The sequence below is a fragment of the Rosa rugosa genome, chromosome 1 (assembly GCF_958449725.1).
Source record: "Rosa rugosa chromosome 1, drRosRugo1.1, whole genome shotgun sequence".
Lineage (NCBI taxonomy): Eukaryota > Viridiplantae > Streptophyta > Magnoliopsida > Rosales > Rosaceae > Rosa > Rosa rugosa.
Window position 1 is genome coordinate 842,758 of NC_084820.1, and position 14,620 is coordinate 857,377.

The 14,620-nt window shown below is 39.7% G+C and overlaps 2 protein-coding genes across 4 annotated transcripts; both read right to left on the bottom strand.

The window, feature by feature from the left end:
• Nucleotides 1–2,032: 2,032 nt before the first annotated feature.
• LOC133708704 (uncharacterized) lies at nt 2,033–4,523 on the bottom strand. Of its 3 annotated transcripts, none has more exons than XM_062134209.1 (7): nt 4,121–4,523; nt 3,798–3,839; nt 3,427–3,509; nt 3,241–3,343; nt 2,925–3,138; nt 2,722–2,816; nt 2,033–2,640 (listed from the first exon to the last, which is right to left on the bottom strand). In XM_062134209.1, exons 1-7 carry the CDS (start codon nt 4,260–4,262, stop codon nt 2,387–2,389), a joined length of 933 nt encoding a protein of 310 aa, XP_061990193.1. In that variant the 5' UTR covers nt 4,263–4,523; the 3' UTR covers nt 2,033–2,386. The 3 variants fall into 3 exon arrangements, with proteins under 3 accessions (XP_061990193.1, XP_061990201.1, XP_061990208.1); XM_062134217.1 differs by having other exon boundaries at nt 3,427–3,619; nt 4,121–4,227; XM_062134224.1 differs by lacking the exon at nt 3,241–3,343 and having other exon boundaries at nt 2,925–3,094.
• Nucleotides 4,524–5,634: 1,111 nt separating this feature from the next.
• On the bottom strand, nt 5,635–9,774 carry LOC133708724 (leucine aminopeptidase 2, chloroplastic-like). The gene is made up of 10 exons (XM_062134234.1): nt 9,567–9,774; nt 8,820–9,228; nt 8,527–8,721; nt 8,213–8,438; nt 7,857–7,983; nt 7,633–7,728; nt 7,424–7,501; nt 6,875–6,935; nt 6,401–6,588; nt 5,635–6,127 (listed from the first exon to the last, which is right to left on the bottom strand). Exons 1-10 carry the CDS (start codon nt 9,633–9,635, stop codon nt 5,999–6,001), a joined length of 1,578 nt encoding a protein of 525 aa, XP_061990218.1. The 5' UTR covers nt 9,636–9,774; the 3' UTR covers nt 5,635–5,998.
• Nucleotides 9,775–14,620: the final 4,846 nt, after the last annotated feature.

Sequence of the window (14,620 nt, forward strand, 5' to 3'; positions counted from 1 at the left end):
CAGAGAATCTAAAACCAGGACAACCAAGTTTTGAGATAGAGAGTATTCCTTGTACCAAAGGTTTGTTAAAAGTCAAAACGTACGTAGTTGCATAGAACTTTGCAAGTCTAGCTTGCTTAATTGAAGCTCCAACTTTGTAGTACCTTGCTCTTTGGATTTTGTTATAACAGAGAGTACTATAGTGTTAACATTCTGTATGTCTACTTGTTATTGTTGACTCGGTTATAATTAGAGAAAAATTCAGCTACCGTCCCCAAACTATTTTGCCAAGGCCAATTTGATACCTGAACTCTCAAAAGTATCAATGTGATACTCATAGACCTAAATTGGTATCAACGTGATACTTCCGTCAAAATTTTCTGACGGCGCCGTCTGTTTGCTGACGTGGCAAGAACGTGGGTCCAAAAAAAAGTGAAATGACCAATTTACCTTTTTTTTTTTTTTTAGAAAAATTCATCAATCGTCCCCAAACTATTTTGCCAAGACCAATTTGATGCTCAAACTCTCAAAAGTATCAATGTGATACCCAAAGACCTAAATTTGTATCAACGTGATACCTCCTTCCAAAATTTCTGACAGCGCCGTATGTTTGCTGATGTGGCAAGCACGTAGGTCCCAAAAAAAGTGAAATGACCAATTTACCTTTTTTTTTTTGTTAATTCATTTTTTTCCTTTTCTTTTTCTTCCTTCTTCATCTAGGATTTTCTTCTTCTTCTTCTTCTTAGTGTTTCGCGGCGCCAAGCAGCTTGGGGCTGAAGCTTCCAATCGAACCCGATACCGGTCGAAGAACCTGCTGGTGCTGAGATGATCAACGACCCGTCGGCGTAAATTGGGGCCGCCGAGTTGTTGAGCGAGACGAGGCGTTCAGCCTGAAGGTACCGTGAGAGAGTGGCCGTCGAGGCTGAGTATGTACGGTCTCCGAATGGAAGGCAGTCCAGTTCTAGGGATGCCATTTTAGCTATTCTTCTTCTTCTTCTCTCTCCTCTCCTTCTCCTCCGCCCAAACCATCACTAACGCCGCTGAGATCCTCTCCAATTCCTGCTACAAATCCATCTCAGTGGCGTTAGTGATGGTTTAGGCGAAGGAGAAGGAGAGGAGAGAGAGAGAGAGAGAGGAGGAGAGAAAATAAGAAGAAGAATAGCTAAAATGGCATCCCTCGAACTGGACCGCCTTCCATTCGGAGACCGTACATACTCCGCCTCGACAGTCACTCTCTCACGGTACCTTCCGGCTGAACGCCTCGTCTCGCTCAATAGCTCGACGACCCCAATTTACGCCGACGGGTCGTTGATCATCTCAGCACCAGCAGGTTCTTCGACCGGTATCAGGTTCGATTGGAAGCTTCAGCCCCAAGCTGCTTGGCGCCGCGAAACCCTAAGAAGAAGAAGAAGATCCCAGAAGAAGAAGAAGGAATCACGTTGATACCAATTTAGGTCTTTGGGTATCACATTGATACTTTTGAGAGTTCGGGTATCAAATTGGCCTTGGCAAAATAGTTTGGGGACGTTAGATGAATTTTTCTATAAAAAAAAAGGGTAAATTTGTCATTTCACTTTTTTTTGGGGACCCACGTGCTTGCCACGTCAGCAAACAGACGGCACAGTTAGAAAATTTTGACGGAAATATCACGTTGATACCAATTTAGGTCTTTGGGTATCACATTGATACTTTTGAGAGTTCGGGTATCAAATTGGCCTTGGCAGCATAGTTTAGGGACGGTACCTGAATTTTTCTCTTATAATTATATTGTCTGGTTTGTTATATAACAACCAGTCCTGATCTCAATCACAATTACTTGTTTTAAAACTACTTTCCACCCTTTTGTAAAGGGTTTCATCAATAAGATTCATTGAAAAGGAGTAGAAAGAAAGAAGAAAAAAAATTGCTGGTTGATGTAACGTTGCCAAAGCTCAATCTTCATCCGAGGATTGCTAGGAATGCACTACAGATAATTAAGCTTGACCAAGTTGGTCTTTGATTCCAGTAAACCGGACCCAAATTCAAGATCATTAGAAAGAACAATCCACGTTACTAAGAAATAAAAAGGGGCTGATATTAGGCTTTGCACAAATTTACAATTCCTGTTCACCCGTAATCCATGCATGGCATTGAGGCACAATTTGAGACAAAAGACTAAGGTTGAGTTTCCAAATTGCAGGAAAAAGAAAAATACGAGGATAAAGTGACATTATATAAACCAAACACTCAAAAGGAGATCCACAACCTCTTTTGATGCACCTGAGAGACGCGTTGAGGATCTCTGTACAGCAACTAAGAGGTAAACAAATAGTGGATAAAGATGAATCTAAATCCCATAACTATGAAAAAGAATCCTCAATGCTCCGAGGAGAAAATTAAGGAGGTGGTGGTCAAAAACAGATGCACATCAATTTGCCTCTTGAGCAGGTGGGTCAACCATTCTCACAGCACGAGGAAGCAGAAACTCGGCAACTATTGGATAGTGGGAGGATGGATATTGTCCATCAATGTTATCACTCACCACTTCACACGAAACAGGAACAAGAGATCTACCTCTGAAAAGAATCCAATCTATGTGTAGATCCTGTGTTTGGCGATCCCAGCAAAGGCACAGGGCTCTGAAAACCAACTTGAAGAATTCAAGAGCTCCTTGTTTGTTACCTGACAGCATCACATAGTATAGAATTATAGGTCATGCTCAGTGAGCAGCAGCATTACAAGTAGCAATGTATTGTAAGGTACCTTTAAATCCATGAAAAGTGCGAATCAGAGAAGCATTTTTCCTCACACGGGCATTAGGCCATGTATCCCTCATATCACCGACCACACCATGCTCTCTGAAGGCAAGGCAAGAAAAAGATTTTGGAATACAACAAGGAATGAATGTCCTATCCACCAAACAAAAGAACACTAGAAGGCAACAAGGAATCTGGTGGGTTTGTTACCTTGATCTCCCAAGAAGAAAACGACCAGTAGTTGATTCCTTTTGTGTGTTGAACCCTCCACAATAAACAACTGGCAAGCTAGGTGGTAAGGATGCAATGTGCTGCCATGTAAGCAAAGCACTTCGCCTCCGTGCACGAGGACTGAACTCATCCATGTTTGTATTTACTATCTGGAATGAAAAGCCAGGGGGCTCAACTCCTTTCAGTTGAAATGTGTGGACATCATGTCAAGAAAACAAACGATATAGCACTCTTCCATGAAAGAATTAAGCAGTCAATAACGAACAATTATGGAGAAAGAAAAATGGCAAGGATATCACCCATGTAGCAATACATGGAACTAGAGCACCCCACGACATGCTTCCAGGGACAGAAGGTGACTCTGACAACCAAAATGTTCCACCTTCAATAACCTCCACCTTCATTTTATAAAAAGAATGGCATAAAGAATCATTCTAACAAAAAACAACTGGATAGATGTTCTCGAATAAAGTATTTATACCTTCTCCTTGTCATAGAAGATGGTGCAATGTTCGTCTGAAGTGTCTTCAGGTCCTTTTCTTGATATCCCAAATTGGTCATAACCTAACCGAAGATATACGTGTTTACTGTTAGTGGACAAGCTTGTCAGCGGTGAGTCTACCATTAATTGGTTCACTAAAGTCTTGTACAAAGAGTCCAATCTCAAATCTAGGCTGAGGAATTAGGATAAAGTTGAGGAGAGATTAGAGATTACATGAACATAAGATGATTGCGTTCTGTAAAATAACAAATGGATACCAACAAGCCATTCATTCAAAATGGAACAGTGAAATGATGTTGGTCATCTCTAACTCTACAACATGAAATCTAAATCCTTGGATTGAATGTTACCTGGCAAGCATTGTTGAAGATAATCCAATTGTGATTTAGCTCCTGATTTCAATCATCAAATATACAAAAGAATCAATCCCGAAACATGAAATCCAAGACACCAATTATACTAAAACCCAGCTTAGTAAAGCAACAAGCCTTCTAACCCAGAACACATTCACCGAAGACATTTTCAAGCCCCATATCCCAAAACAACAAAAACCCACCTCCAAAACACAAAGAAAACATAGCCCAGATGAACCATTTGAAGCATATCATGACCACAACCAAGATCCGTACGCAAATAAAACCAGAGACAAGTAGGTAAATCCGTAAATGCATACCTTGTTGAGTACAGAGAATCATCGGAGAATAACTAGTAACGACGCTTATACACAAATCTCTTCTCTTTTCCCATGAGTTAGAACTATCTGCTGTCGGATCTTCATGAAGATTGAACGTCATCACAGTCAAATAAACACTCATCTTGTTCCTTCTATCCGGTGCAAATCTCTATATATGCGCCCTTTTGGTTTCTACATGATCACATATATCTGCGTTGGTCCAAAAGAGAGGAAGGGTAGCAGGATTAGGAGGTATATTCCATTCTTGTAAGCTCAGGTTGTAGATTCGGCAAACGGAGAATGGTATCGGAGAAGTGGAAGTATTAAAATGCAAAAGAAGCAAAGAGAGTTGGGAGAGAGAGAGAGAAGCTCAATTATGTCTGAACTGAGAGAGAAGGAATAGTCAATTGTCAATTGTCAAATGTTTAAAGTGGGTTTTTTACCGCTGCTGGCGGCCACGACATACGTCATTACCGGTGTTGTCTTTTTGTTCATGGCAAAAAAATTAATTAGTCTTTATGGCGTGAACATAATTCTAACTCAATTATCTACTCTTCATCTAACTCTAAGCCTAAGGTCTCATGCCCTCATTTGGTTGGAAAGTGGTTCACTTCATGTGTTCGGTAAACAACCACAGAGGAACAAATTTCCTAAAGGAAAGAAAAAGTGGCGTAAAATGAATTCTCCCATACCCCAATGCCGCCTCGTGTGGTTTGCATAATGGAAGCATGAGAAAATAAAACTTAATCTTTTCTTGTGTTTGAGATGAAAAATGAAATTAAACACTTTTTTGTATGAAGGGAAAATAAGCCTAGGACTCATTCTCCGCTCTTATTTTCTTATATTTATTATTCAGATTGCATATAATTACAAACTTTTTCACAATTTTCATGATAATTTTTTTTTACGTTACCATACACTATAATGGAAAGTTCATGAAAAATTTAATATCTTATCTAATAGAAAAGACAAAGGAATTACTAATTATTTTTAGATAAAGAATTACTTTCTTTCTAGTGGCATAAGTCTCTCATTTATAAGTGCGGGGTTGTGAGTTGGACTTATAATAGATTAATTGTTGTATTTGATCAAAAAAAACTTATAATAGATTAATTGTTGTATTTGATAAAAAAAAAACAAAAAAAAACTACACGAGTCCAAAAAAATTCATTTTCCCGTACTCATTCATTGTAGGGATCACTCACATTTTATTATATATTGCGTTAATTATGATTTTCATAACTTCAACAACTTCTCTAATGTTATTGAATATATGAGTGAAAAGTTCATGATAATCTTAATTTCTCATTCCATGCTCATTCTTATTACTTCTTTTTCTTATTTTTAAGAACATGAAGCAAAATCATACTTTCTTTTTCTTATTTTTAAGAACATGAAGCAAAATCATAAGGACCGGATCTCATATTTGGACTTGTTTCCTGAATCAAATAGGAAAAAGATAAATGATTGTAGTTGTTTAGCCGATCTTCAAAGAGTGGAAGAGAGCAGAGGGATTAGATCATTAGAAGGATCATTCATTATCGGAGGTTTGGCAGGTTCTTAGCGTACAAAATAAATTGCTGACAAAGGCTTTCTTCTTTCTTTTTTTCTTTATCTTTTGGTGTTTGTCGAAAAGAAAAGGAAATTACACAACTAAAACGAAAAGAAGACATTTTCCAAGTTTAACCATCACAGAAAAGCATAAATAAAGACTCTGCCTCGACTCATAACCTTCCCATTTCTTTTACTGCACATTTTATTCATAAATTGAAGTCGCAACGCCTAATAACCCATCATCGATGACATCTGTTTTCTTTTCTTCCGACGCTATGTAAGCTCATGTAAATGGAGTTCTTCCCACCAATACTTCTTCAGCACCTAAGAGGAGTTCTTCAAAACCCACTCCACCAGGGTAGAAATAGCAAACCCTGTCCCAGCGCGTTTCTTAACACTCCAAACAGGCCCAGCTATGTCAATATGCATCCACTGAACCTTTTCATCAACAAACTGCAAAACCATAGTTTAAGTTAAATTCCACTGAAGACTTCTATTATATGCAAGACATGTTCATTTGGAAGCGGGAAACCATAACACAAGCATGAGGAATTATGCAACTTTTGTTGGTAATGCACCCCATGTATGTGTCAATATCAGAGTCTGGATGTAGGTATTATATAAGAGTAGAAACAAACAGAGAAGCAGAAATACTTCTTGCTGTTTAAGTCTATAAAGCAATAAGCACAAAAGAAACCATGAGAACAGAACAATAAAATCATATACCTGTTTCAAGAAGAGAGCTGCACTGATAGCACCACCTTGACGATCACCAGTGTTGACCATATCAGCTACTCCTGATTTCATTGATTCCCAATAACTCTCCTCCATTGGCATTCTCCAAAATTTCTCCCCACTTATCTCCGAAGCTGCAAATACCTCCTTCGCGAGGTCATCGCTGGGTGTGAAGACACCTGAACGGAAAGTTTAAACAACAACAATCAGCAACTGGTTCAAATATTAAACACGAAGTACAAAGCAAACATTATAAAAAGAAAGAAGAAATGCCACCAAACTAATGGTCCACTGAGATTCCAAACTAATGGTGGAGGACTATTAAGTCGTTAAGCAACTATCAACATATTACATATCAATGCAACTTAAATTCAACTTATTGTTTAGTTTATTGTATACTGAGCTACTATCTCAACAGGAGACGAGAAATTGCATTTAAAAGGTTTGAAGAATATGTATATATACCTGCAATAGACGGTCCAAGGGCGACTCTGCAGGCACCAGTCAAGCTTGCAAGGTCAACAATCTGCAGAATAGGATGATGTTAGCAGTACTAGAGACCTGTATTTAAGAAGGACTAAGTAGGCGTTCAACAGTTAAAACAGTAATAAGAGCATCCATTGTATGTGAATTTTGGTGGTGCAAATATAAATTATGCAAATCTTTGATTAATTGAAAAGGTTAAAAAGGAAAAGCAAGCCAGCTTTATCTACATTGAACTCAAGTTTGACTACTTATCTATTTCAGCAACAAAAGTTAGCAACAAGAAAAACTCTCTTTCCATTTTGCATTAATGAACTCAGTCCCAAACCTACGTTATTTATAGACAAATAAGCCTTCCCTAAAATAGCAGAATTCTATCATTTATATCTTAAGGATGAACGACCAGTTGATGTGGGGAGGTTATGAATCCAATTTCTTCTCAGATAACTATCTGGTACTTAAAACTCACACCGATCGACCAATATTGCAGATACAAATAGGATAGTTATGATATATCACTGTAGAAAATACCTTGTCAACACCTTGATTACAAGCATATACCAATGCATCTGCCAAAGTCAGTCTGCCTTCAGCATCTGTGTTATTGACCTGCAAGCAGGAATAGAAGTAAACATAAAATTTTAGTTTACATAAACATGGGTCCTCTGCTTGTAGTACTAGTACTGTCAACCTCTCATCAATAATATGATGTGCATTTCTGACCACCACACAAACTGTACCTCAATGGTCTTTCCATTGGAAGCTGTGACAATGTCTCCAGGCCTCATACCTGTTCCACTAATCATATTCTCACAAGCTGCGACAATGAAATGAACCTGCACAACGAGACCCATTATTATCACTAATTTAATCTTGAAAATTGGAAAGTGAGGAAAAACATGTTGCAAGTAGGTCATGTATGCATTTCCCCCACAACACAAACACAAGAAAATTAATGATTCACCTCTACACCAGAAGGTTTGATTTGACCAATGGCTTTTGCTGCACCTAATACAGCAGCTGAACCTCCCATATCAAACTTCATAAGCTCAATTATACTGCCAGGTCCTGCCTTGATGTTGTAGCCACCACTGATAACATAAAAGATAGGAAAATAAAGACTGAGAGCCAGAAAAGTAATAAACAAATAAGAGCGTCATTGAACTTTTATTTCAAAAAATACCAAACCACTTATAGGACTTCACAACATTTACAGGCATCTACTGTAAACTTATAATGCTATTCTTCTATTCCAAGAGTTATGATTTACGAGGACTATAGGGTAAAAAAATACAATGTTCGAAGTAAATCTGTAATCACCTGTCAAAAGTCAGACCTTTACCCACCAATGCTAATTTAATCTTAGCAGGTCCACCAGGGGGTTTGTAGGTCAAGTGAATAAAATGTGGAGGATTTGCTGAGGCTGCAGCCACAGCCAAATAGGAACCCATTTTCAGATCTTTGCATTGCTCTTCATTCAATATCTTTGCAGAAAGAACATCACTGTATAAGGAAGCAATATTTGAGGCCTCTTCTGCTAGTTTCCCTGAAAACATAATGATCATCACATACAGTCAATACTGGAAATTACAAGTATGGCCCAGTAAAATGGCAACAGTAGAGCTAAAACGAACCAGGTGTGAGAACATTGGCAGGTGAATTCACGAGCTCTTTCCCAAGTATTATTCCAGCAGCAACATCTTGAGCATATTTGAGCTTCTTCTCTAGTTCAGGTCCAGTTCCAAGACCAAGAATGTCCACAGACTTGAGAGCTGGTTTTTTTGACTCAGATTTATACCTGTTGTCTTCATATATCCCCAAAACAGCTCCTACAACAAGTCAAGCGGTTCCACGCTGTTTATCACAACTATCACCATAACTTAAACAAAATGCCAACTTAGAATAAAAAAATTCTGTTTCAAAGTACCAGATGCTATTGCAGAAGCTGTGCAAGATTTTGCAGAAAGCCCCTCCGAGGAAGCAAGCACAATAGCAATATCACTTGCTTGAGCAGTCTTTGCCGCTGCTGCTGCAGCCTCCCCAAGACCCTTAAAAGCTTCTGTAGACGAAGCAGATTGTCCAAGCCCAAACAAGCCAACCCTCTTCGAGCCAAGACCAGGAAGCCTAACAACCGTAGACTGGCCAGACTTTCCTGTGAAGTCCTCCTCAGTCGAGACCTCAGCCAACACCCCACCCAAACAGGAATCCAGCTTCTTCAAAATCGGATTTTCGAATTTCGAGTTCTGATCTTTCGCCAAGTCCTTCTCTGTAACACCAACCGCAAGCAGGTCCCCTTTCCATTCCGTTACATCAACCTCTTTCGTCGCCAAAGTGAGCTTCATAAATCACAATCAAATCAATACATCACACAACGAAATCCAGTTACAATCAAATCAAATCGCTCACAGATTATGTATAGCTTCAATTCCACAAAAGTCAATCACATAAACACTAAAATCGAATATCACCGCATCAAAATAGATCGATCCTTTACATATATAAAGCTCAAGATCAATCAAACAACTAACAAGAACAATCAAAATAGTTGTAGATCAAATTTTTATTTTCACAAAATTAACACCAAAAACTAATCCAGATAACAAAATCTCCATACAAATAACACATGCATGCCAAGCGATTCCAAATATTTCAACGAAACGGAGCAAAGGTTTACCTTAGGGGCTTCAAAGGCCGGAGATATCTGAGTGAGGCCGAGAGTGGCGCGAGCGATAGTGTGAGCCATGTGCTTCTTCACTCTCAAGGGCGAGACTGCAAACAAAGTCGCAGACTCGGCGCGTGCCTTAGTTTCGTTAAAAACAAAGAAGAATATGAAGGTGAAGAAGAAGAAGTGACTGCGATAAAGGAACACTGGCCACCATTGGAGTCCCTACTCTCTCTATTTATACTCAATCCGCGGCTAGATAACCTTCGCGCTTCACTTCACTGAGTCAGCGTTTTTTAAATTTCATTTCTCTTTCAGTTCTTGACTTCTTGGGCTCAGTTCTTGACTTCTTGGGCTCATAAATTTTGGACTTTTCTTCTTCGGCCCTCTCCTTAAGTTATATTGATTTGTTTATAGGGGTTTTGCCCATTTGCCCAAAAACATGAGGTATTTTGTAGGGCTGGGCGCGGTGCGGTTCGGGTCGGTTTGGACCTGAAACCGCAACCACACCGCATTATTCGGTAGGCCTATTTTACAAACCGCAACCGCTTTAAAATGGTTTGGACTGCATTTTCGGTTGCACCGTTTTATCGGTGCGGTGCGGTGCGGTTTGCACCCAAAACCGCATACTAAAACATGCAACCAAAACCTGGAAATTTGAAAACCTGCAGACTTGAAAATAATAGAAAAATCAACTAAAAACTGAAACTTCTACAAACCAACTACAGAACTACTAATACAATCGGTCTGAATAGATTCAAATTAGTGAATTACACTAATACAAAGCATTTGTTAAAGTTCAAAACTTCAAATTAACCAAATGCAGAAAGTGGGAAACTGAGAATGGGAGTTCATAATGGTGCCAAATTACAGACCAAAATAAAATGGTAGTCCAACAAGCAAACAAATGCCAAAGTGCCAAACTCAGAGTTGCCGAGTGCCGACTTCAAGCTTCCTCCAAGCAATCCAACTCCTTCACTTCATTCCTCAGTGTCACTAACAGCAGATTCCCCTCCATCTGTCCATCAAATTCCCAACAAGTGCAAAGCAGAAAAACAAATAAACCCATCCAAATCAGAAAGCTATCTTACAAATCCAAGGAAACTACAGATTCATATCCTTATAAATGATCGCAGAATTAACAATGCAAAACACAGCTATTTTACAAATCAGGAAGTTCAAAAACAAAAAATTAAAACGGTGAAACCCTTACCAATTTCCAGCTTTTCCAACTCCTCATACATCTGCAGCTCATCTTTGGTTGGTTCCTTATACACATCAAATCCCGCTCCCCTTAGCCAATCACTCAAGCAAACTAATCCCTCAACCATCTTAGGGGTAAGGGAAGCTCTAAAAGGGTCCACGACCCTTTTTCCAAGGCTGAATGCAGCTTCGGACGCCACGGTTGAAGCAGGTACAGCAAACACATCTTTGGCGATTTGGGACAGAATGGGATATGTTTGAGCATTCTCCTTCCACCAAGCCAAAATTTCAAACTTGGGGTTCGAAGGGTCTTCTGAAGCTTCCAATAGATACTTGTCCAGCTCATTCTTGATCACCACAATGTCCTTCTCCTGTCGCAAAAGGTTGAATTGATGCAGATTTGCTGCATGACTATCCTCAGCAACTTGCTGATGCATAGACTCGATCCTTGGCATTGTCACGTTCCTTGAAGCTGCTGCAGCAGCTGGATCTTCGTCTGCAATTGAAGGAAAAGTTGAGAAATTAGTGTATCTATATTTTGTAAACTATCAAAATCAAAAATGTGAGAACAGAAAAAACAAATAAAGAGTAACCTGCATAAAAATCAAACAGCAAGCTCAAGGTTTTCTTCACTTCATCGATCATCACTTCCACACATCCTTGGTCTGCTTGCAGCTTTGGGAAGAAGAATTCAAGATACAATAGTTTGTATCTTGGATCTAAAACCACAGCAATAAGCAAAATTTTGTTAAGATCTTCAAGCTGCAGCCAATACTTGTCAAACTTTTTTTTCATCGAGGTGCCAATGCTAACAAGAAGAGGATCCTCACTAGCTATGCATTTATCAAGCTCACCAACAATTGTGCACATCCAAAGAAGAGGCTCATTAGCAGTTACACGCTTAGTGGCACTAAACTTCAAGGTTGCTTCATAGAAGATCTTGAGAAATTTAACGAGCCTTGCTGCCTTTTCCCAATCTGCAGCTCTAGGAGGCCCTTGTCTCTTGCTTGCACCCACTCTCTCCTGAAAGTAATTCTCAAATTGCTGATCTTCATCCTCAAGCCTCATAAAAGCTTTCTTATACTTGCATGCAAGATCCAACATGAAGTATGTTGAATTCCATCGTGTGCAAACATCTAAAGGTACAATTCCTCCCTTGTGCTCAACCTTTTCTTGAGCTGCGCACTTCCTAAACTTCTCTAATCTTGCAGGTGATGATCTAATGTACTTGACAGAATTCCGAATGCCATCAATGGAGGAGTCTAGCTCCTCCATTCCATCCCTCACAATGAGGTTCAGAATGTGGCAGCAGCATCTCAAATGCAAAAAGCTGCCTCCCAACACCAACTGATTCCAATTTCCTATCTTCTCCTTCATGTAATCTAGGGCCACCTGATTTGGACTTGCATTATCTACAACAATGCTAAAAACCTTATCGATCCCCCACTTAATCAAACAAGATTCAACCAGCTTGCCTATTGTTTTACCCTTGTGATTTGGAATCACACAAAAGTTTAAAATCCTCTTGTGTAGGTTCCAACTAGAGTCTATGAAGTGAGCGGTCAACACCATGTAGTTAATGTTTTGGATACTTGTCCAAGTATCCGTTGTGAGTGAAACCCTTTGCTGACTAGAAGCTAAAAACCCCCTAATTCTCTCCCTCTCAGCCTCGTAAAGCTTCCAAATGTCTCTAGCTATTGTTCTCCTAGAAAGTGGCTTAAATTGAGGCTGAGTCACCTTCATGAATTCTCTAAACCCTTCATTCTCAACAAAAGAAAATGGCAATTCATCACGAACCACCATTTTCGCACAAGCTAGCTTAGAAGTTGTCTTATCATAAGCAACAGAAATTAATTTACCTCCACAATCTGCAGAATCAAATGTCAAGTACTTCTGCCTCTTATTCGGGGCATAAATTGGTGATTTCCTGCACTGGAACATCACGTGTGTCCTCATTGCTGTTGTGCCATTGCTTCTGGAGTCGCTTGCATAGGTTTGGGGGCAGTACTTGCACTTTGAACGCCCTGGCTTCATGAAACTCCCATCTGGATTCTTGCATTTCTCGAAATGCTGCCACACAATTGAGCTATTCTTCCGCTTGCTTGTTCCGTCTTGTTGTTCACCTTGTGGGGGAAGTGGTGGACGTGGTGGTACTGGAGCATCACTTTGAACAACTGCAGCACTTGGACTCGGTGTGGGGGTCGTCCCGATGCTAGAGTCTACAGTTCCAGCTGATGAAGGAGTCGGAGTTGAGGAAATCCCATCCATTATCTGCAAGTAGCCATGAAAAACAATTTGTTTGAATCAACTCTGCAGCAAATCCAAAACAAGACTTCACACTTATCTTCCATAATTCCATAACTATTTCCAACGGTCACTTAGCTGGGTATAGCTATCAAATAACTTGATAGTAAACCTATCATTCTATCTCTCTGTTACTATAGTCACATCAGTCATCACACTCTCATAAGTCATAATCTCATCAAAGTATCAACTGGTTTTGAACACAAGAACTGGAAAAAGAAAAAAATCGAGAGAGACAGAGAAGTGAGAGAACTGAGAAGAGAAGGGAACTCGATCCTTACCGGCGATGGGGTTCTAGCCATGAGAGAAGCTGAGATACTTGAGAGAGAGGCGCCGAGAGAAGCTGAGTCATGCGAGACCACCGCCACCGCAGGCCCGTAGACCACCGTAACAAGCAAAGCTCACGATCGCCGGATCTTCAGGCCTTCTCGATGGGTCAGTTTCGATTGAAAAACCGGCGGTGGTGGTAGTTGTGTGAGGCTCACACTGTGAGCGATGATGGAGAGATCGAAAGATGAGGGAAAAAACGAAAAATGAAGGAAACGGCGATCTGGATTGCTAGGGTAACTTAATGATATTATATATATATATATATATATATATATATAAAAATCATTAAAAATAATTATATATATATAATAATAATAATTCGGTCCGGTGCGGTTCAATGCGGGCGGTTCGCAGCCATGAACCGAAACCGCACCGCAGTGAAGCGGTTCGGTGCGGTTCTATTCCAAAACGACGTCGTTTTGATCACAATTCGGTTACCGAACTGGAAAAATCGGTTCGGTTCGGTCGGTGCGGTTAGAAAAACCGGTTTATGCCCAGTCCTAGTATTTTGCCCAATCAATCAACCAAGTTGGTATTTTGCCCAATTACACAATTTGTAGGGGAAAAGACTCATAATGGTAATCTTTTCTAAAGTAGTGCCTAATGTATCCTATGCTGACTTTTGGGTTCAAAACTCACTTTTTCTTAGAAAAACCTGTTCAACTTTTGAGAAAAACAAAACTAGCCTTCAACATGCCCAAGTTTTTCACCTAACAGCTCCCTGCCTAGCTGTTACTTTAACAGGCGGAATCACTGCTGCTTGTTTCTATCCTAAGCTGAAGCAAATCTTCCTAAGGAACAGAAAGCCTATGAACTTCTAAAGCTAATATAGGATAATGGCTAAACACAAGAATTTAATAACATCATAAAACTTGAAAAATTAAAAGACTTGATGAAGTGGATGAACACACTGAAATTATTCATATAAACATAATTACAATCTAGAAATTCATAGCCTCATTCTTAGGTCGGTTGGCAAAAGCATATTCTTTTTAGGTGAAATGTTTTTCACCTTGTTCTTTTCTGAAAAGCAAAAGCATCTTTAGGAAAAGCCAAAGTTGCTTTCGGTGCTTTAGACACCTGCTGCTTCACATGTTTTCGTCTGTTTCTGAGTTGTGGCCTAGGACAAAGGAGTCGCTGTCCATCCTGGCCATTCTGGCAGTAGTGGCATTTTCTTCTACGTCTGTATCTGCATACATCTTGTAGTGGTTGTCTTTTTCCAACTTTTC